The 22,381-nt window shown below is 40.7% G+C and overlaps 1 protein-coding gene across 1 annotated transcript in view; it reads left to right on the top strand.

Annotated features, from left to right (window-relative positions):
• pde1ca (phosphodiesterase 1C, calmodulin-dependent a) overlaps nucleotides 1–22,381 on the top strand; it is a 184,310-nt gene that overhangs the window by 31,508 nt on the left and 130,421 nt on the right. Inside the window, exon 5 of the mRNA XM_073488855.1 lies at nucleotides 8,250–8,363. Coding sequence (XP_073344956.1) covers nucleotides 8,250–8,363 — 114 coding nt within the window. The remainder of the gene's footprint in view (nucleotides 1–8,249; nucleotides 8,364–22,381) is intronic.

The raw sequence follows: 22,381 nt of genomic DNA, 5'->3' as shown, positions 1-22,381 counted from the left end.
GAAGTCTGGTGAGAGCCATTGTGTCGTGTAATGCTTGTACTAAAGAGACGTCTTTGCTTACATTGTTTGATTGTACGTTGTCATTGTTTTGATGTAACTGTTCCTCTTTTGTCTCTTTGTTTTTGTTAGACACAGGAGGACAGTAGCTCACCTCACCTGTTCCAGGGGCCTCACCTGAGCCTGCTTCAGAATAAGCTTTCATCTTAGCGGCAATCACTTGAAGATCCCGCTGATTTTCCAGTCTTTTAAGTTCTTGCCTTTGTGCAGCAATTGCCTCCTCCATTTCCATTTCTGCCCTTTTGGCAGCAAATTGTGCAACGCAGTCTGCTCTTTTTACTGTGATACTTTGCTGCTCTGATGGACATCTTGACTGGTGGCTACAAACAAAAGACTTGGGGACCGAGGCACTAAATATTGACTGTGCATACTCTCTGTCAAACATCATGTGCAATCTTGCATTTTCTGCCTTAGCATCAAAGTCATCTTGCCCCACTTCACTCATGCGCACTTTCAGTAGCCCCATCACATCCGCAGTTACTGCTGAGCAGGAATCCATTTTACGTCTGATATCAGTGGAAGGTGCAAACTGTACTCGGATATTCTCATATGCATCTTTCATTTGAGCCTCTAGCCCCTCAACAGCGTCCATCATGCAACACAAGTCTTTGTCTGAGCACTCATTTTTGAGTGAGGAGCGTGTAGCTCTAATTTGTTCCTTCCATTTGTCATACAACATAGCAAACCTACTCTCCTTTTGAGAGGTCTCTTTGTTGTTTTAGCTCCAGCATTTTGGGAGTTAACTTTCTCTCCCGTGAGGATTTACGGGTTTCAACTTAGGCTCTGGTACTGATACCTTTTGAATTTGTATTTTAGCATGGATATCATCAATAAGTGTTTCTAGTTTCTCTATTTCAGCCTCATCAAATCTGAAGTTTTAACCGTTCATTTAATCTTACTAACTCTGCTTGGAGGGACTCAACATGTTCACTGGGACCCTCATGTGATTTTTCACTGTAAATTGACATTGCAATGAAATAGAAATGTTACTGTATTTATAACTAAATTATTGCTAAACATATATGTGTACCAGAACTAATAAGTAGCGATAGTTACTCTTATTAACCTCTTATGCACTCATTTGGTAATGCATTTGAACTCTTAAGTCAAAACCCACAGGACATTCATAACAATATAAAGCAGGAGCATTTAGCATTTCACTCCAAACCTCTGTTGCTTAATAGTTAAGCTCTTTCAACCTTTAAAATATCCACACAGCTGAAGGTTGGTACTCTCAAATCAAATGTTTATTGCAGAGCAGTTCTCGTCTGCCTGAAGGCTGTAAATCATGCCAGCTGAAGCCAGGTAAGGATATATGAAGAGCTGTAGCACTCGCTGGTAAACGCTGCCCTCTGTTGGTGAAGTTGCGGTAATTCGCGGTCGACAATGCCGTCCTCTCTCTTATCAGCAAGCCCTGATGAAGTCGCGGTGCTCCGGTGGTTCACGCTGCCGTCCTCCCTCGCTTTCTCTCTCTCTCCAGCAAGCCGTGATGAAGTCGCGATGCTCCGCGGTAGACACTCTCTCTCTCTAGTCGGCTCCTGGACGTTCCAGCCCCACTTCGCTCCAGCAGTCTTGCTTCCAGCAGGCGTCGGACATTTGCAGCTCTCCTCTTTCAACTCTTGGACACGTTAGTGGTACGTTTTCACTGTAACTACACTGGTCCAACAAAAGGCCACGATTCGTACTGATGTCTAGATTTTCAGCTTTATTTCTCCTCCTCCACCGACGATACAAAATCGTAGAACACCGTGAAAACTATAAGTAAAAGCATAAGAGTTCATATGAGTCCATTGAAGCTAATGCTAACACAATGTGAATAAACAAACACATGACAAGGATACTGTATGCTCAAGCATATTGTAAACAACCAAGAAATGAAATACAGATAAAACAAAAGCACAATTACCGTTTGCGCCTCTTGAACACAGTGTGAATAACTCTGACCATGTGCCATAACCTCCTGCTTCCATGTATGTGGTCCCGCTTCTGCTTCTGACCCACAATCCCACAGTTCACCCTCAAAACCAGACCAGGGTCATGTGACCATGCACTTTCAAAATAAAATGTCCTCACCTGAAGGTTTTGAAATCACAACTGAAATCATTTAGTATCACATTTTTACACAACATAAATTCTTTTTAATTCTCTTATTTATTGTCATGAATTTATGTCTATTTATTAACCTTTTTAAACACTTCATGAACTTAAACCTATTTATGTATCTTTGCAACATGTGTACATAGATTTACACAATGAAATCTGTCTCACAGACAGTTACACTGTAAATTAACAGTAAGAACTGGCTGCAGGGTTGCAATTATTTTGCTGTTAATTTTACAGTTTTTCCTACTGTAATCTCCTTATACTGTATTTACTTTTAGACTATATTCCAGTACATTGCCGGTTTTTCTTGATTTAACAGTAGCAACTGGCAGCAGGGTTTTCACTGTTTTTTCTCCAGTTTGCCTATTGTAATTGTAATTTACAGCTTATTCCTCGTTTAAGAATACATATAAATACTTTAAATTTAGTTAACAACAACACAGCAATAAAAACATTCAATAGAAGAAGAGACTTAGGAAGTATAAATTCAGTTATGGACATTTTTTTAAAAGACAGCACCAAATTAAATCAGAAATTTCTTGACACAAACAGTTTTTTCCATTACAGTTGGAATGCTCAAGTATGCAACATGTCAGTTATCAATTCTTTCAATTAATGTTGATCTAAACACAAAATAAACCTTTTGATAAACTTCGGGAATGATGCATCTTGCCACTTGTAGTATTGCTACACAATTTGTCAGTGGGATTAAAAAATAAAGTCAACCGCCAAGACATCTCAATGGTGGCAAATCTAGCCAGTCAGACATGAGTGGTCTTTCAGGCAAGGCATTTAGGCATTGGCAAGCTGCATCATCGCTTAAAACAACTAACACACAAGTTTAAACAGTGAGGGACAGTAGCAGCCACCCTATTTCATTGCATGGGGAATCCAAAAAATTACTCATATGTAAATGTGTGCAACAACCACAAAAATGTGACAAGTTTACATGTTACCTTCCTATTTCCATAAATAGTATTTTTTCTGCAGTGCTCTGCAGCAGGGCTACCAATTCTTTTGTGAAATATAGCATATTATAGCATACAGGATATCAAGTAGACAGGAAAACAAGAATATGATTACAAGTACATAATTTAAAACAAAAATGGCAAATAGTGGAAGCTACGATGATGTTAAGTGCCTGGGTAGAGAGCTCTCACTGAACTATGGGAAATTCCCCAAAGTCCATGAGGTTTGTCAGAAAAGTCATGGCATGGGGATTGACTGTGACAGACGTCTTCTGAACAATACTGCCTGTCCTCTTGCCCTGGCTGGCCTTTGTCCATCTTTCTGTGGTGATTCCAATGAAGTGCCAGAAAAACACAGTAGTCTGAGATAAGACATTGGAGAGAAATCAAGTCTGCTAATATATGAAGCATGAAATTAGGGTTTAAGATGTGCATGCTGAAAGTGAAAAACACAGACAGAAAGAGAGAATAGGACAACTAGATAAGCCTTACCTTTGAAATATTTCAAGTGTACAGGCAGCAAGTCACTGTAGGTTAAAGATATAGAGCAGCAAGCCAAGTCAAAAAGGTTGGGTGGATGCCCTGACATAAGACCCTCAAGGTTGATCATCCAGCACCCTACAGTTATATGCTCTGTTCCACCTGAAACTAGAAATAAGGGTAATCTCAGAAAGCAACTTGACTTGTGTAAATATGCTTTTCTGGAATACAGATAACTAAAAATGCATTAAGAATGAATTATTCAAGTTGAAATTCTTTACTGATGTACATTGTATAATTTGTTGAGAACAAAATGATGTAACAACAGTCAATGGAAAACAAATTCATCAAACTGCTGAGGGCTGGATTCAAAATCACACCAAAAATCAAAGTAAAACATTGAAATCACAGGCTCATCCAACTTGCATTAATTGTATCATGGCAGCTCATAATGTGACTCAGTAGTGTGTATGGACCCCACGTGCCTGTATGCACTCCTGACAACAACTGGACATGCTCCTGATGAGTTGGCGGATGGTGTCCTGGGGGATCACCTCCCATAACTTTCACCATGGCATATCCAGACTCTTTCATGCCTGTCACATGCTCATTGTGAACCTGCTCTCATCTGTGAAGAGAGTGGGGTGCCAATGGTGGACCTGCCAATTCTGGTGTTCTCTCAGGAATGCCAATTGAGCTGCATGGTGCTGGGCTGTGAGCACAGGACCCACTAGAGGACATCGTGCCCTCCTGCCACCCTCATGGAGTCTGTTTCTGACAGTTTGGTCAGAAACATGCACACCAGTAGCCTGCTGAAGGTAATTTTGTAGAATTCTGGCAGTGCTCCTCTTGTTCCTCCTTGCACAGAGGGGCAGATACCGGTCCTGCTGCTGGGTTGATGCCATTCTATGGCCCTGTCCAGCCTCGTGTAATGGCCGGTCTCCTGGTATCTCCTCCATGCTCTTGAGACTGTGCTGGGAGACACAGCACACCTTCTTGTAAATGCACTTATGGATGCCCCACCCTGGAGAAGCTGGACTACATGTGCAACCTGATTGGGCTGCAGGTACCGCCTCATGCTACCAGTAGTGACAAGGACACTAGCCAAACACAAAACTAGAGAATAATGAGCCAGGAAGGATAAGGAGAGAGCTGTGGCCAACGCATGCAAAACCATTCCCTGTTTGGGGTTGTCTTGCTTTTGCCTCTACATTGCACCAAAGCGGGTGAAATTGATTCACGTTCACTTGTGCCTCCTAAATGGACAGATAGATATCCGCAAAGTTTAACTGAGTTGTTATACTGTGACGATTAAGTGTTCCCTTGTTTTTGAGCAGTGTACATTATGTCCATTAAATCAATACATACCGAGCAGTCTTAAACGAGGAGTCAAGGGTAGGGTGACGGTCCTGGGTGTCAGGCACAGACAATAAAATGCAGTAGTAAATATAAATAAATAAATAAATAGTATTTTCATGAGATGATTTTTAAGATGGCAACAATTGAATCAAACCAACGTCTGTGAGAAGGATGAGCCCCCTGTGGTCTCTGTGAAGCGGATCATCTGCAGCTGGATCATCTGCAGCTGGACAACATGGACTGTCAGAGTCAGAGTCCTCTCCCTAGGACAGGACAGTCTGGACATCGATGTTGGGCATTTCCATATTAAGAGGAAAAAAAGTAAACAGACCATATACCCGCCCCTACGGAGAACTCAAAAAAAGTGCGAAGGAACGCACCCAAGGCGGCATCTGTCATTTGATTAGTCCACACTCTAGCTGTGTCCCTATTGACTGGTGAAACACAATATTTTAAGTGCAGGGAGGGACAGCCTTGAGTCTGAGCAGACTCCTCAACCGGAGAGGAGGTGCTTGTTCTGAGTGCATGCACACACACAGGTTTGAGCACGCAGACTTTAGATCTGAGCGCGAAGACTTTAGATCTGAGCGAGCACAGAACATATTTGAATGCGAGCGAAATTTTTGTGTGCAAGAAGAAGATGTGAGCACAAGCATGTGATTTTTGAGTTCAAGCACACATTTTGAAAGAAAACAGCAAACATCGCAGTGCGAGCACAAAATGTAAGCATGAGGAGAATAAATCTGAGCACGAGAAGGAGCTGTGTCACTGAAAAGGAATGAAATTATGCTCTCAAACGGAAAATCTACTCTCTTGAATAAAGATAGGATAATTCTTCCATAAACATCCATCATCCTGCTGGATTCACACGTATGAAATATGAGTTGGTGTCTTTGGCTTTGATTCAGATCCTTTGAGTTTAAGAGAACTTTGGTCAGGGCTCCGTTAGCGTTAAATTGTTCTCATAATATTTAAAAATTTCACCATCCGCACATATTTCACTCATAAACTCATTACATTAGTCATTACAGACTCAGCATCTTTCTGTAACCTGTTGATCTTGTTTGTTTAATTTGCCATTTTATTTATTTACTCTGAATTATTTAGCCAATAAATATATTTAACCGTATGTCGTTGTCTGTGCAGGTTTGTTTTAATTTGGAGAACCAATGGTAACTGTGTGTAAAAGTCACTGCTTCAGTTATGAGATTGAATAAATTGAACTGAAATTGATTAGAATTGATTGATATTGATTCATCATCTTTTTGTTAGACATCACCTTTTTTGTGTTATCACGTTTGGTTCTGGAGATATGATGCAAAATATATTGTGACAACCGGGTTGTCAAGGAAACACCCACGAGTAGTGTGCCTGGATCAACAGATTATTTTTGAACACACACAAACAGCTGAACAGACTGGAAGTCTCTTCTGGCAAACACCCCTTCACTCCCGGTGCCAACATTTTTGTCAACTCAACACAATTTAACCACAGAACAAAGGAAATGAATTAACACACTATCGCAACTATTTTTCACATTGTCTTATTTACAAATACATTCACGAACCGTAATCACAACACCAACAGAACACCCACAAGTCATTGCGCCACAGCCCACAAGGGGCGTTACACTCTAATTCAGTTATGGCGGCTAGTATGGTGGCCACCACGTGGTGTTTTTGTGATGCCTCCATCTCTGAAAATGTTCAGGGCCCCAAAATGTACAACTATACCAAGTTTCATGCTTTAATGAAAAAGTGAACGATTCACCTCAAATTTGTTGCATATCATCCAGAGTATGTTGTGCACTTTTTGAGTTTTCATCCGAAGGAATGTACACAGCAGCATAACATGGTCGACGTCTTACAATTCAAAATTCTGGTAAAACACAGTCCACTTTGACTGTGTTTGGTCACTAAGCATTATTTATGTAGACACAGTGCCCTCCTCCTCTCCTCATACCTGAGTCTTGTGTTCTGTCATTTCTGAACGCTGTCCACCCATCCAGTGCAACAGTTTGATCCGGGATGTTAGGAGTTAGCCATGTCTTAGTGAAGATGTGGGAACTGTTGCTAAATGTGCAAGAGTTGTATTTCATCCATTTTATTATCCTGCAACCGGACATTAGCCAGAAGAAGACACGGTAGAGGAATTTCTTTCTGTGACGTTTTGTCCCACTGGTCTGGCTGGACAGTCGGGAGATGCCACTGGCATCGGCATTGGGAGATGCTCTGCTTCAGTAGAAAAGGGGAAAAAGTAGAAAATTAGTAACAAAACTGTAGCAATGCTCTACTACTGCTACTGAGAAATAATTATATGAAGTCATCTGGAAAAAACTGATTGACGAAGTCATGAAAAATTGAAATGATAGAAATAAAGCACATGTGAGAGATGACAAAATGTATATCTCTGGGATCTCTAGGTACCCCAGTTGGTAAGATTAAGGTTAAAGGACAAAAAAAAGCTAACAACTATGGCCCAAAATCAGTGTACATCTTTCACACAGTCGCTACAGTTTCTTACAATGTCTATATCTATTGCTGTGAGCGCAAAGAAAATATTATTTAAAGTCTCATCTCATTTTCTTGACCGCTTTATATGTGAGGGTCGCAGGGATGTTATCGCTTTATCCCCCCTTTCGGGGGGTTGCGGGGGTTACTGGAGCCAATCCCAGTTTTCATATGGGCGGAGGCCAGGGTATATCCCTGGACGAGTCGCCAGCTCGTCGCATGGCCCTTTCTGATGGCAGAGGCTGCCACACAAGGTGCCAACTGCACGTCAGGAGCAATTTCGGGGTTCAGTATCTTGCTCAAGGATACTTCGGCATGTAGCTCGGTTCCGCCCAGGGGAGCCGGGGTTCGAGCCGGCGACCTTCTGGTTGCTGGTCACCTGCTCTACCCACTGAGCTACAGCCGCCCCATTATTTAAAGTTTATAGGTCCATAGGTCCACAATATTTAAATTATTCCTTAATCAGTACTTGACTTTAAATAATGACTTTTTGACTGATTATTTAAAGTCAAGTACTGATTAAGGTTCGGGTATTCAGCAACATGTGTAATGGTAAAATACAAATTATATACATTTTTAACATTAGGAGTTAGTTATGGATGAACAATCAAAGTTTATAGCCATTGTGTCAATGTAAAGGACAGTTGTAATGGTCTAACAAGCTGTGTGTTTCCTTTTTTCACTCACTTCCAATTTTACACCCTAAATAAAAAATCTGGCATTGTTAAGATGAAGTAATGATGCTGATCTTGATGTGGTTGGTGTGTTGCAGGTTGCGATGTCTTATAAAGCAGCTGGAGAAGGGGGAGGCATCTGTGGTGGACCTGAAGAAGAACCTGGAGTGTGCTGCCTCAGTCCTTGAATCTCTATACACAGAGGAAACCAGGCAAGGAGCTTTCAGCTCAGTTCTGCTTTTATTGAATTACTATACCTAGACATACTGTGTTATCGTGGTTGCCTAAAAGTGGGGTAACAAGATTGGCGACAGGCAAGGGATGGTATGCTATGAAACTTTAATTTAAACAGGAAATTTGCAGATTTTCAACTTGCTTTGTATCACTTCAATTTTGGTAGTAAATGCAAATGAACAATATTAAACTTCTCTCCATTTTGCCTGTACCCAAAGTCCCCCACTTACTTGCTGGCAAAAATCCACTAAAATGTGTCATCTGGCAGATTTTAGGGCTGTTGTACAGATTGCTGTTCCACAATTTTGTGACTGTGCACCCACAGAAACAAAGACTGTAGTGCTCCGCTCACTCTCTTTCTTGTATCGAGAGAGGGCCTTCTCACCAAACTCTGACCAAACAAGTCTGAGCAAGGTACTGCAGATAAACTATATAACTATAAACTACTACCAAGATTATACACATATACAATATATACAACACATGGTTGCATAATTAAATCAAAGTTCTTAATCTCCTTCATGCATATAGTACCTATATAGAGTTATTTCAATAGAAATATCCCTAAACACACAGTGCCCTAACGACTCTGAAACTCAGAGCTCACAACGTGTCCTTAACGACTCTATAAGGACACCCACACAGAGTTAAAATGCCTAAGGAAGCCTCTTGGATGAAAGGTGAAACATCTTTAAGAAACTGGAACAAGTCCAGTTGCCTATGATACAGAACTTAGATTTACATTTAGGCTGTTGTAAGTTTTTGTTATTTTGTGAGCAAAAGTGAATACCACAGCCCTTTTTCTCTGTTTTTGGGATTTGTATCTTCCATAGCATCTCTTTCTTCATATTAGAGGAAAGAGAACAGCCAAAACACACTTATGGGTGTTTATTTTAGTTCTAGGAAATTACTCAAATTACATATTAAATTAGATAATAGATTTCAACATACAAATTCAGAAAAGTTGTGATACAAAAATGAACGAATAGATAATTAAATGCACAACATAAGTAATCAACTGGGGAAGGTTCATGGTAATTTTTTTCATTTCATTTTTCCCCCCCAAATTTACCTGTAATGTGGGGGGCATTACAAGAAAATTTTGGGGAAAAAATAACTAATAGAAATCTCCATTAAAACATACTGTCAACACACTCTCTGACAACCCAGAAAACTAAAATGACTGAAATCTGAGTGGACCTATACACTTTCACATAGGATCCATCTGTCCATATGCCGTCTGTCAATATGTCTATTTGTCTATATAACATGTCTATTTGACCATATATCTGTCTAAATATCTGTTTGTTCCTATGTCTATTCCTTATATACACCACACCTACCCATCAAAATGTCAATGTACAGTATGTCTGTCTGGCTATATGGCTGTATGTTTGAACGTCCTTTTGCTTGCCCATAAGTCTAACTAACGACCCCATCTGTTAAAAATTTATAATGGTGCATATATGAGTGTAAGGGTGCATACACAAACACATACACTTACAGTATATGATTGTACTTGTAGGAGATACACTACTAATAAATGTAATTCATTAATCATTGGCGATTAATAAAACACTCGTTAATGGGGCACCACCTCCGTTGTTTTATCTATTTGAATAATCCGGAGGTAATTAATCAAATTCGACTGGACAAGGTTAACTTGTATCAATTCTAATCAATTTCAGATCAATTTATTCAATCTCATAAATGAAGCAGTGATTTCTACACAGTTTCCATCGGTTCTCCCCATTAAAAACAAACCTGCACAGACAACGACATACGGTTAAATATGCTTATTTAATAGATAAATCAGGGTGAATAAATGAAAGGGTGATTTAAACAAACAACAATGATAACAGAAAATGTGGAGACTATATGATTGAGGTAATGGGATTATATGAACATGAGCAGATGGTAAAGTCGCGCATCTGGGAAGCATTCAAATATTATGGGAGTAATTTTGACACAAACGAGACCCTAACCGGATTTTTCTTAATAAAAGATTATTATGAATGAAAAGTAAAGAGACACCAACTCAGTACATGTGTGTGTATCCAGCAGTGTGCAAGGTGCTTAGCCTACTTTGTCTGGAGAGTTGGGACGTCCACAACTTTGAGTTTTTCCACCGGAGTTCGTGGCTCAACTGCGGGCTTGCAGTGCCGGTCCAAGAGCCGGAGGGAAGTCGCGGTTCGTCCGATCACACACTCTCTCGTCCAGGTGTCGGAGAGAGAGCGCAACTTGTCCAGTACTCAGCAGGATGGTCCCGGTCCGCTGCCCAGCGGGGTGGCACCGCTTGTGAGTGTTGGAGGCAGGCCAGTCTCGGCTTGGCACAAAGTCTTTCTTTCGTTGCAAACCGCTCGCACGGTTTGTTGAAGCAGGCAGTTACTGCACGTCTTTATTAATGGTGGTGGTCTTAATAAAGATCTTCTTCTTGCACGGAGTGGTGGCTCTTAACTTCTGATTGAACTAATTCAACTTTCTTGACGAAAATAACTAGAGAATAACGCTGGCCGGGCGAGTCCTCAGTTATTACTCAATACAAGATGAATTAAGTTAAATTCACTTCCACTGAATAAAATAGTGATACTTAACAAAAACTATCAAAGCAGAAGTTTGTTCTGTTAGCATTTAACAAAAACAAAAGTACTTAAAGCAAATGCGTCCTCACCTCAAAATTATAATATGAGGTAAAATCACACATGGTCAATTTTGCGGAGATTTCTGCCTAGGAGCGTGTCGCAAAAGTAGAGAATAAAGTAAAGGGTTGAAAAATTTAAAGAGAAGAGAAGAGAGAGAGAGCTGTCTCTCGGTTTTGTAGTCCCGAGTGGCAGGCGGGACCTGAGGGGCGGGCTGACGATGTTCACACTGTAGACCATATCATAAGCCTACACTCACAAAACTTAATTAAATTTAAACTATCGATTTAATGTTTCGAGATCGTGCTTCGCCTTTCTCAGAACTTTACCATGGCAAAATAAATGGACTTTGTCTAACAATGAAATAATATGACCTGATTAAAATCACTGAACACTTAAAAGAAATTAACACTGGATCAAAACATAAAAACACACTTAGAGACTTTTACTGGTAATCAAGAAAAACGTATTAGACAAAAGATCTCCCGACAGTCTAATCCAATCGTACCAGGACTCGCCACTAGAGGGTACTGTGGTTCCACCAAACACAAGACACATTTAAACATTAAACTTGATTTCAGTCAGATTTCATCACAGAGAAACGGGAAAAAGATCAGTTTTATGAACTTCTTTTACTGACTCTTAATTTGTTAGAATTAAGAGGGTGAGATCCTGACTTAATGGTTAATTAGAAATGGTCTGAAATCTGGAGGAATACGAAGACCATTTGAGTGGAATGTCAGTAGTATCAGTAGGTGATTTGTTAATTTTTAACAGGGGGGGTGGCTCAATGGGAGCCCCACCCTGCCGCAACACACCTATGTACACCTCCCAAAGGACATTGTTGACGCCTTAACCATAACTGTGACATTTCTAATTCTACAATTCCATTTTATCCAGTTATCTTCCTTCTCTCCCTACTACAATTATCTTTTTATAACTGTATTAAAGTAATGAGTAAATACACCTTTAAATTGTATGCAGTGGACTGAGTTTATTCAGGCAGGATTTTCTCATGTTTCTCACAATACACTACAAGCAGGGTCATTTTAAGTTACATGGCCCCTTGGAATTTTTTACCATCTAAATTCCTTGAAGGACACACAATGAACATTGTGCACAATAGTAGAGCCTGACCGATTCATAGGTAGGCCGATTTTATCTGCTGATATTAGCCTATCACAGATATATCAGTATCGGTGTATATATTGTCCGATATGCACCGATATGAAACCTTATATTTAAAAACTATAATGCAGAAAAACATGCTTGGGCTAATTTATAATTGGTGTAATGACATAGTTTGTCCAGCAGAGTGCGCTTCAATGGGGGACAAAACAGCTGGTGTCAGGAAATGTAACAGCTACCTCACTAATGGTTAAACTATAAACCAGCACAAAAATGACAATTACCAACATAACATAAGCCACCGTGTTCTGAACAGGCACACGAAAAACACTTACAATAAGTAACATTTTAGTTTTACAACAAGCAAACTTGTTGCGCTCCTCCTCTACACGAGAGACATGCTGGAAATCAACCGGAAGCTGCTCTATGAAGTGGCGTCTGCTACAGGTTTTGTTCCGCCCTCCGCATGGCATCATACCATGAATGTATAAAGAGAACCCAGCAGGAACATTTCAGAACCGAGCCTTTTACCTGCCTGATTTTGTTGACTTGCTCAGATTTTGTTGATCTGGTCATTTTTCGTTTTCATACAATCGGGAGCCTGCACAGGGTGTTTTATTTTGAAAATTGACCGGATGCTCTATGCCGTTCCTGTGTCTCTGACTTTCTGCCAGCACGATCTGCTCTGTGCAGCTTGTTGTGGCTCCCATCAAAAATCGACCAGGCAGCCGGAACGCAAAGCAAGCCATGCACGGCTTGACTCCACTGTGCGCCGTCGATCGCGGCCGCTTGTGGTTTGTAATACACTTTCTGCTACTAGGGGATGGAGAGTGATGGCAGGTTAACAAAGGGGATGCTTTTTGGTGATTTTGCTAACAAGGGGGACGGCATCCCCCCTCATATCGCCTACTGAGTAGTATAATTAATTTTACTGAGATACACTTTTATTTTTCATAAAACTATGAAAGTTAATTAAACAAAAGCTGAAAGGCTTTTCAGCTAAGCTTTGTTTTGGAGTTTGTGGTATACAGTGCCTATAAAAGTATTCACCAGTTTTCCCCTTTTATTACTTTTACAAATGGAATCATGGTCATTGGCTTCTAATTATAATTTGGCTTTTTTGTCAGACCATTTACAAAAAAACTCCTCTTTAATGTCAAATTGAAAACAGACTTCTACAAAGTAATGTAATTTCTTAAATATATATACAGTTGCAATCAAAATTATTCAACCCCCATTGCATTTTAGGTTTCTTGGCAAAAGTAAAAAAATCTCAACTGTTTGCAATAAACAAATTACACAAGAACAGTTTAGATAGTTAAATAAAACTAATATTACAAGGATTTCATCCAAATTCAACACTAAATCCTACTTTCAATGACTACTGCAGTCTCAAAAATATTCAACCCCCTGAATAGAATTCCTCATAAGAGCACACATTTGCAAATCAGGTGTGGTCTCAAGCACTGATGCAACCAATCAAGGGATTCATTAGTTGCATCAGCTGTGCTTGAGATAGAACACATCAAATACCTGGACTGTTGACGGTGACGTTTCATTGCATGTTAGAAATATGGCTAAGTCAAGAGAATTGTCCAAAAAGTTTAAAGAGATCATTGCCTTGCACAAACAAGGAAAATGATACAAAAAGATAGCAAAGGCACTGAATGTTCCTAGAGATACAGTAGGAAGCATAGTTTGCAAGTTTAAAATTAAAGGAACAGTGGCTACACTACCTTGATGTGGCAGAAAGAGGAAGCTATCAATGGCTGCCACCAGAGTCCTGAGGAGGCAGGTGGTCAAAAACACTCGACTGACTGCAGCAAGAGTTGGTGGCAGCAGGCACTGAGGTTTCAGTTTCGACAGTAAGGCGCATACTAAACGCTGAAGGGCTCCATGCCCTAACTCCAAGATGTATACCACTACTGACCCAAAAGCACAAGAAAAGTCGGCTCCAATTTGCACAAATCTATATACTGTAAATAAGCCAAAGAGGTTTTGGGATTCTGTTCTGTTGAGCGATGAAACAAAACTGGAACTTTTCGGGCCGATGGATCAGCGGTATGTCTGGAGGAGGAAGAATGAAGCATATGCTGAAAAGAACACCCTGCCTACAATGTAGCATGGCGATGGCTCAGTGATGCTCTGGGGCTGCTTCGGATCCTCTGGCACTGGAAACCTGCAGCATGTGGAGGGCAAGATGGATTCAATCAAGTATCAGGAAATCCTGGGAGAAAATGTCATGCCGTCTGTGAGGAAGCTGAAGCTTGGGCGTCAATGGACCTCCCAACAGGACAATGATTCCGAGCATACCCCAAAGTCCACCAAGGCTTGGTTTCAGAAGAAATCCTGGAAGATACTAGAGTGGCCATCACAGTCGCCTGACTTGAACCCCATTGAAAATCTCTGGTGGGATTTGAAAAAGGCGGTTGCAGCATGCAAAACCAAGAATATTAGTGAACTGAAGGCCTTTGCCCATGAGGAATGGGCTAAGATTCCTCAGGAACGCTGCCAGAAGCTGGTGTCTGGCTATGCATCACAGTTGCAGCAAGTCATAACAGCAAAAGGGTGCTCTACTAAGTACTAAAGATGCTTGTCATGAAGGGGCTGAATAATTTTGAGACTGCAGTAGTCATTAAAGTCATGTTCTTGTTTGATTTGTTTATTGCAAACAGCTGCTAGTTTGTACATTTTGCCAATAAACCTAATTTGCAGTGGGGGTCGAATAATTTTTATTGCAACTGTATATATATATAATTAAATATATAATATAAAATAAGTGATTGCACAAGTAATCCCCTTAAAATCCATATTTAGTACAATATTTGGCCGCAGTCACTGTCACACAGTCATGTGGGGATAGGTCTCAATCAGGCTTGCACATCTGGACACTGCAATTTTACTCCATTCTTCTTTGCAAAACTACTCCACAACTGTCAGGTTGCACAGGGATTGGGCATGAACAGCCCTTTTCATGTCCAGCCAGAAATTCTCTGTTGGTTCAAGGTCTGGGCTTTGACTCGGCCACTCCAAAACATTCACCTTGCTGTCTTTAAACCATTTCTGTGTAGTTTTTGCTGTATGCTTCAGGTCATTGTCTTGCTGGAAAATAAATCTCAAGTCATAGTTCTCTTGCAGACTGAATCAGGTTGTCCTCCAGGATTTTCCTATATTTTGCTGCATTCATTTTACCCTCTACCTTTACCAGTCTTCCAGGGCCTACTGCCAAGAAGCATCCCCACAGCATGATGCTGCCACCACCATGCTTCACAGTGGGGCACAGTGGGATGGTGTGTTTGTGGTGATGTGCAGTGTTTGGTGTCTGCTAAACATGGCATCCCCTCTGGTGGCCAAAAAGCTCAATTTTGGTCTCATCAGACCAAAGAACCTTCTTCAAGTTGACCTTGGAGTCTCCCACATGCCTTTGGGTGAACTCTAGTCGAGATTTAATGAGCTTTCTTCAACAATGGCTTTCTCTTTGCCACTCCCCCATAAAGCTTTGACTGGTGAAGAACCCGGGCAACAGTCGTATGCAGAGTCTCTCTCATCTCAGTTGCTGAGGCTTGTAACTTCTTCAGAGTAGTCAAATGTGTCTTGGTGGCCTCCCTCACTACTGTAGTCTCCTTCTTGCCCGGTCACTCAGTTTGTGAGGACGACCTGCTCTAGGCAGATTTACACATGTACACATGGACCTTCCAGGCACAGGTGTCTTTATACTACAGTCACTTGAGACACATTCACTGCACTCAGGCGATTTCCATGTCACTAATTGTGAGACGACGAATTTAGCACCAATTGGCTGGTCCTCTGTTGAATTAGGTAAGTCACTTTAAAGGGGGTGAATACTTATGCAATCATTTATTTTACATGATATATTTTTAATTAATTAACACTGCTTTGTAGAAATCTGTTTTCACGTTGACATTTAAGAGTATTTTTTGTAAATCTTTTGTCAAAAATGTAAAATTATATGGTGAATGCTTTTTATAGGTTTTGTATCAAATTCGGAATTTTTACATTTTCCATATTTGCTATTTACTGTAAATGCATATCGGTTCCAAACATCTGTTATTGGTCTCCTTGTTAACTAATAATCAGTATCTGTATCGGCCCTGAAAAAAACATTGGTCAACCCTGTAACGTGGAGTATCTTTAGACTTAATTGACACCACAGAAATAGACAGTAATGTCATTGAAGTTCATGCCAGTTACAGTGCTACTTTTTACCTGTGGTATTATAGAGTTGACAGTACAGCCACAAATGGGAAGGAACTTGGAGATTTTCAAAGGGAAGGAGGACCTGGAATCACCAAAGTGTCACTCTCAGCTGAGGGAGAAGTGAGGTATGTGTCAGTATGTTATCTCTTAGTCCTGTAAATATTTTCTGACTCTCCTCTTGAACACAGTTCGTACTTCTGGCCCCTTTCTCTCCTCTCACATGTTTACATTATTCTTTTTACCTTTCTCTGCCTCAATAAGTCTGTTTAACATTTTCATGTTTTACCAGCATCGAAATTCCAAGATGGCTGCAAGATTGGCAGCCAGTTACAGCAGCTCTGTCTTTTATTTTAGATTTAGATTATTTCTTTATTTTTGTTTCTACTGCACTGACCCACCTTGCAAGTGAGGAACCATGGATGGTCAATTTATAACTTTAGCAGTCTGCATACTGCTATTTATCAGAAACACTTCAGCTGGAGAGCCATTCAGCCATGGCTCCATTGTTTACACTCGCGATCAGCTGTTGGCTCTGCGCCTGACGCGTAGAGACGCCGAGAAACCGGAGATCCCTGTGGCGATACGGAGGAGGAAAAGAGGCTGCAGAGCTGGAGTGAAGTGTCCAGCGATGAAAAGATGGTATAAACCATGTTTACCGTCTGTTATCATGGGAAACGTCAGATCTCTCCCTAATAAGATGGAAGAACTAATGGCGCTGACCTGGCTGCAGAGAGAGTATCGTGAGTGTAGCCTCATGTGCTTCACAGAGATATGGCTGAACTGACTTTCTCCAGACTCACTGGTAAACCTGGAAGGCTTTCAGATCATAGGTGGACAGGAGAGCAGAGGAGTGCGGTAAGAGGAAAGGAGGGGGCATAGCTGTGTTTGTTAATGAGAGATGGTGCAACCCTGGACACATCAGTGTTAAAGAGCAACGCTGCACCAGAGACATTGAGCTACTAGCTGTTAGCATTCGGCCATACTATCTTCCGAGGGAGTTTTCACATGTAATCATCACAACTGTTTACATCCCTCCCTTGGCCGATGATGCTGCAGCCTGTGAGCTCCTCCACAATGTTCTTTCACAACTACAGACTCAGCAGCCTCAGTCCCTCCTCCTCATCTCCAGGGACTTTCACCATGCACCCCTGTCTTCTACTCTCCCTTCCTTCACCCAGTATGTATTTATTTAAGGTTTAATAATCAGGGACAGTGCACATTAATAAAACATTTTAACAAATGTAAACATGCCAGAATTTGCCAAAAGGCTATTTTACATCTGCTGTCCCTGGACTGATGTTAAGAGTCACCCTAAAAGAGAATAAAATGATTTAGTTATCGACATACAAGTAATACATTAAAGGATTAGAAAACTAAATCTGAATAAAGGTTAAAAGGCAGAGCACTAAGCAAAAGTCCATACATACGCACACAAGCTAACATAAACTCAGCTCAAACAGCAGCCACTACAGACAAAACAGAAGCAACCTTAAGCAGTAACACCAACATCGACAAAAAAATTATTACACAAGACACAATAACAAATTAAAGCTGCAAGCAGCGATGAACAGGCCCTCGCAGTCCACGCGCATCGGGGCGTGCCGCTCACCCGGGCCCATTGCCTAATTATTGTGTACGCATGTCTTAACCGTCCGTGTTTGGGTGGGCTGCTCCTGCCAGTAGTAAATAATGTACACTGAAGTCCGAAGAACTCCCTGCAATCTACATGAAGAACAAATAATGAGAGGACTACACTGTGTGACCCTACAGACTCTTAAACAGAGGTTTGTATCCATTAGCAAGGGAGCACAGCCTGAATTTACAATCAAAAGTGAATGCAGTCAAGCTGTTGTTTGGTCATTTAGCAACAAAAGCACCACCTATTGGGCGATTTGCACCGAATTTTGCACAAACTGTCATCGGGCCATGGAACACAATTAGCAAAAGTTGTGGTAATGGGACTGTATTTCGGCAATATATGCAAGACGGTCTGTTTGGAACAAAATGTACAGGAAGTTGTTATTTCATAACTTGAGTATTCTTTGGAGGGTCCACAGATGCTGTGTGCAAAGTTTGGTGCAAATCGGTGAAATTGCCTGGGAGGAGTTAGCAAAAGTAGGTTTGCGACATTTTGCGAATTCGCGAAAAAAAGACGGTAGGCAAAAATGGGCGTGGCCTGTATCATGAGATTTTGCACACAGCCTTAGGGTCTCATGGGGAAGTAGTAACCTGAGTTTCATGTCATTCAGACAGACCAATGTGGAGATATGCAACAATTCCTGTTTGGAACAAAATGTACAGGAAGTTGTTATTTAATAACTTGAGTATTCTTTGGAATATCAAAATTCTTTTTACAACTTTTTGTCAGGAGGCTCCACAGATGCTGTGTGCAAAGTTTCGTGGAAATCGGTGGAATTGCCTGGGGGGAGTTAGCAAAAGTAGGTTTGCGACACTTTGCAAATTTGCGAAAAAATTTGGCAACTGGAAATGGGCATGGCCTATATCACGAGATTCAACACAATTCAGGCCAAAACACACTTTCTTTGATTATAGCGCCACCTAGTGGTGGAAGTTCACGACGGCCATAGATTATCAAATTTTTCGCCAAGCCTAATGTGTTTGCCAAATAAAATCTTGTTTTCATCCACGTTCAGGCAGTGAAAAATGCTATCCTTTTCGACAAAGAAAAAAAAAAAAATTAAAGCTGCAAGCAGCGATGAACGGGCCCTCGCAGTCCACGCGCGTCGGGGCGTGCTGCTGTCGCGGCATGCTGCCGTCGTTACAAGCTGCTGGCGTTACATGCTGCTGTCGGGGCCTGTTCATGCAACAACTTCCGTTGAGGAATCAAAAGTGAAGGCAGTCTAGTTGTTATTTAGTCATTTAGCAATAAAAGCGCCACCTACTGGCCGATTTGCACCAAATTTGTCAGAAATCGTCATGTGGCCATGCAGCACAACTGGGAAAAGTTTTGTGTTAATCGGACTGTATTTCATCAAGATACACAAGAATGTCTGTTTGACCACAATGTGCAGGAAATTGTTGTTTTATATTTTAGAAGTTCTGTGGACTAGCACATTTCTTTTAATAACTTTTTGTCAGGAGGGTCCACAGATGCTGCATGCAAAGTTTGGTGCAAATGGGACAAATTGTCTGGGAGGAGTTCGAAAATGTAGGTTTGCGACATTTGGCGAATTTGCGAATGGAAATTCAGTGCGAACGTGGGCGTGGCCTACATCACACGGTTCAACTGTATTCAGGGAACATATAGATATAATGTTTAACAATTTGCACCATATTACGTGGGAGTAATTAGCAAAAAACGTTTTTTCTTGATAATAGCGCCACCTGCTGGTGATTTTTGGTGTGTGAGTTACAGGGGCCAGTCTATACCACCCCTATGAATTTCAGATCCACAAGTGTTATGGTGTGGGCACAGTGCCAAATATAAAATGAAACTGCCACCAGAGCGCCACCTAGTGTCAGATCGGTAACCCCTTTGTCAGCTGTCCTCAGGAGGGCAGTGGCAATGAGTGTACCAAGTTTTGTGTTTATCCAACCAACCGATGTTGAGATATAAAATACTTCAATTTAAATAGCGCCACCTAGTTGTCATCGGCCAAAATTTCGCACAGAGCCTTTGGGGCTCATGAGCAAGTAGTATCCTGAGTTTGACGTCATTCGGACAGACCAATGTGGAGATATGCAACACTTCCTGTTTGGAACGAAATCTGCAGGAAGTAGTTATTTAATAACTTGAGTATTGTTTGGAATAGCAAAATTCTTTTAATAACTTTTTGTCAGGAGGGTCGACAGATGTTGTGTGCAAAGTTTGGTGCAAATCGGTGAAATTGCCTGGGAGGAGTTCGAAAAAGTAGGTTTGCGACATTTTGCGAATTTCTGAAAAAAAAATGGTAGGTGGAAATGGCCTATATCAGGAGATTCAGCACATTTCACTGAACGCATGGACATAAGGTTTTTGAATGTGCGACAAAGTATGTGGGAGTTTTTAGCCAAAACGCACTTTCCTTGATTATAGCGCCACCTAGTGGTGGAAATTCACAACAACAACAGATTATAAAAAAATTTGCCAGATCTGATCTATATTCCAAGTTTGGTGAGTTTTGGGGTATGTTCAGGCAGTGAAAAATGCGATCATTTGCGACAAAGAAAAACAAATAACTAAAAAAAATAATAATAATCACTACAAAAACAATAGGGACCTCGCAGGTTTGCTGCTCAGGCCCTAATAATAATCATTTGAAAAACAATAGGGACCTCGCAGGTTTCCTGCTCGGGCCCTAATAATAATAATAATCATTCGAAAAACAATAGGGACCTCGCAAGTTTCCTGCTCGGGCCCTAACTAGCAGGTCACAAACAAGCAAAACATAAACACTAAACACATTAAAAGCCATGCACAAAAAGCAACAGATGATTAATAGACTGACAGACAACATGACGGATGGCATCAGAAAGCACCGACAGGCAGAGCAGCAAATGTGGGGAAAAAATTAAGCACTAAAATTCAATGTTGACAGCTTTGACCACTAAATAGCCACTTTTTTAAAAAAGTATTCAAAAGAGGCATAGTTTGAAAGATTTCTAATGTGAGTTGGAATGGAGTTCCACTCACGAGCAGCCCTGATTGAAAATGCAGACTGTCTTAAAGTACTTTTTCTAAACGGGACAACACAGTCTCCTCTAGCTGCACTCCGTGTAGATGTTGATGCCATTTTTATAAACTGGTTCAATACAGGAGGCGCAAGTCCATGTGAAATGTCACACAAATAAGGAAAGAGAAAAACAGCTACAATAAAAAGCTGGAGCAGCAGCTGGAGCAGAACAACACCAGGAATGTCTGGAGAGGACTGGTCATGGAAAAGGTGGAGGGAGAGAGTAAGACAGACTATCTGCTGAGGAGGTCCTTTGGGGTGCAGACCACATTACTCCGAACATTTTATGACACTGTGGTGGCATCAGTGCTCCTTTATGCAGTGGTCTGCTGGGGAGGTAGCAGCACGAACAGGGACAGGAAGAGACTGAACAAACTGGCTAGGAGGGCCAGCTCTGTCCTAGACTGTCCGCTGGAGTCCATAGAGGTGGTGGATGAGAGAAGGATGTTAGCCAAGCTGATGTCAATCATGGAAACACCTCTCACCCCCTGCACCAGACTGTGGAAGCCTTGAGAAGCTCTTTCAGCAGCAGACTCTTACACCCACTGTGTAAGAAGGAGCACTACCGCAGATCATTTATCCCCAAAGCCATCAGACTGTTGGCAACTCAAGCACTACATGAACAGTTACTTTCGACTTACTTGTTTGCTTTATGTAAATATCTTATTGTTTTTTGTAAATATCTTGTTTTTCTGTTTATTTTCTATTTAACTTTATGCATATTTTCTGATTCTTTTTACTGTACTGTTGCATCTTGAGCTGTTGTAACAAGTGAATTTCCCCATTGTGGGATAAATAAAGACAATCTTATCTCTCATCTTATCTCTGAGTTGCTTATTCTTTTTGTTGTTTGTTTGTATTACAGGGATCCATGATTGAGGATACCAGCTAAATGTTGCAGACAAGTCCTCTGTCACTCTTTGCTGTCTCAGTAAATTTTAATATAACTGTTCCAAATATTAATTGTCTTACACTGTAAAAAATGTCAGTAGATGTTACAGTAACAAACTGAAAAACTACTACAGTAAAAAAACCTAAACTCTAAAAAGGTTAAATACAATTTTTAGAACAGTGAAATACCATAACTATATGTATCAGTCAAACTTTTTTCTGGAAAAAATACATTGCTCCAGTGTTAAATACTTTTTCACTGTGTTTATAACATAAATATGCCATAATTTACAGAACAGTAAGTACTGTAATTTTTGCATCTATTTTTTGTAAAAAATACAGTTTGTCACTGTTAAGTTTACTAACCTTGTATTGATAATAGAAATATGCTGTAATATATAACAGCTAATACTGTCATTTTTGCATACATTTTTTGAAAAAAATATA

This window comes from Pagrus major, chromosome 19 (genome assembly GCF_040436345.1).
Source record: "Pagrus major chromosome 19, Pma_NU_1.0".
Classification (NCBI taxonomy): Eukaryota; Metazoa; Chordata; class Actinopteri; order Spariformes; family Sparidae; genus Pagrus; species Pagrus major.
Note: the sequence above shows the minus strand (reverse complement) of the source record. Positions and strands in the feature narration are given on the sequence as shown.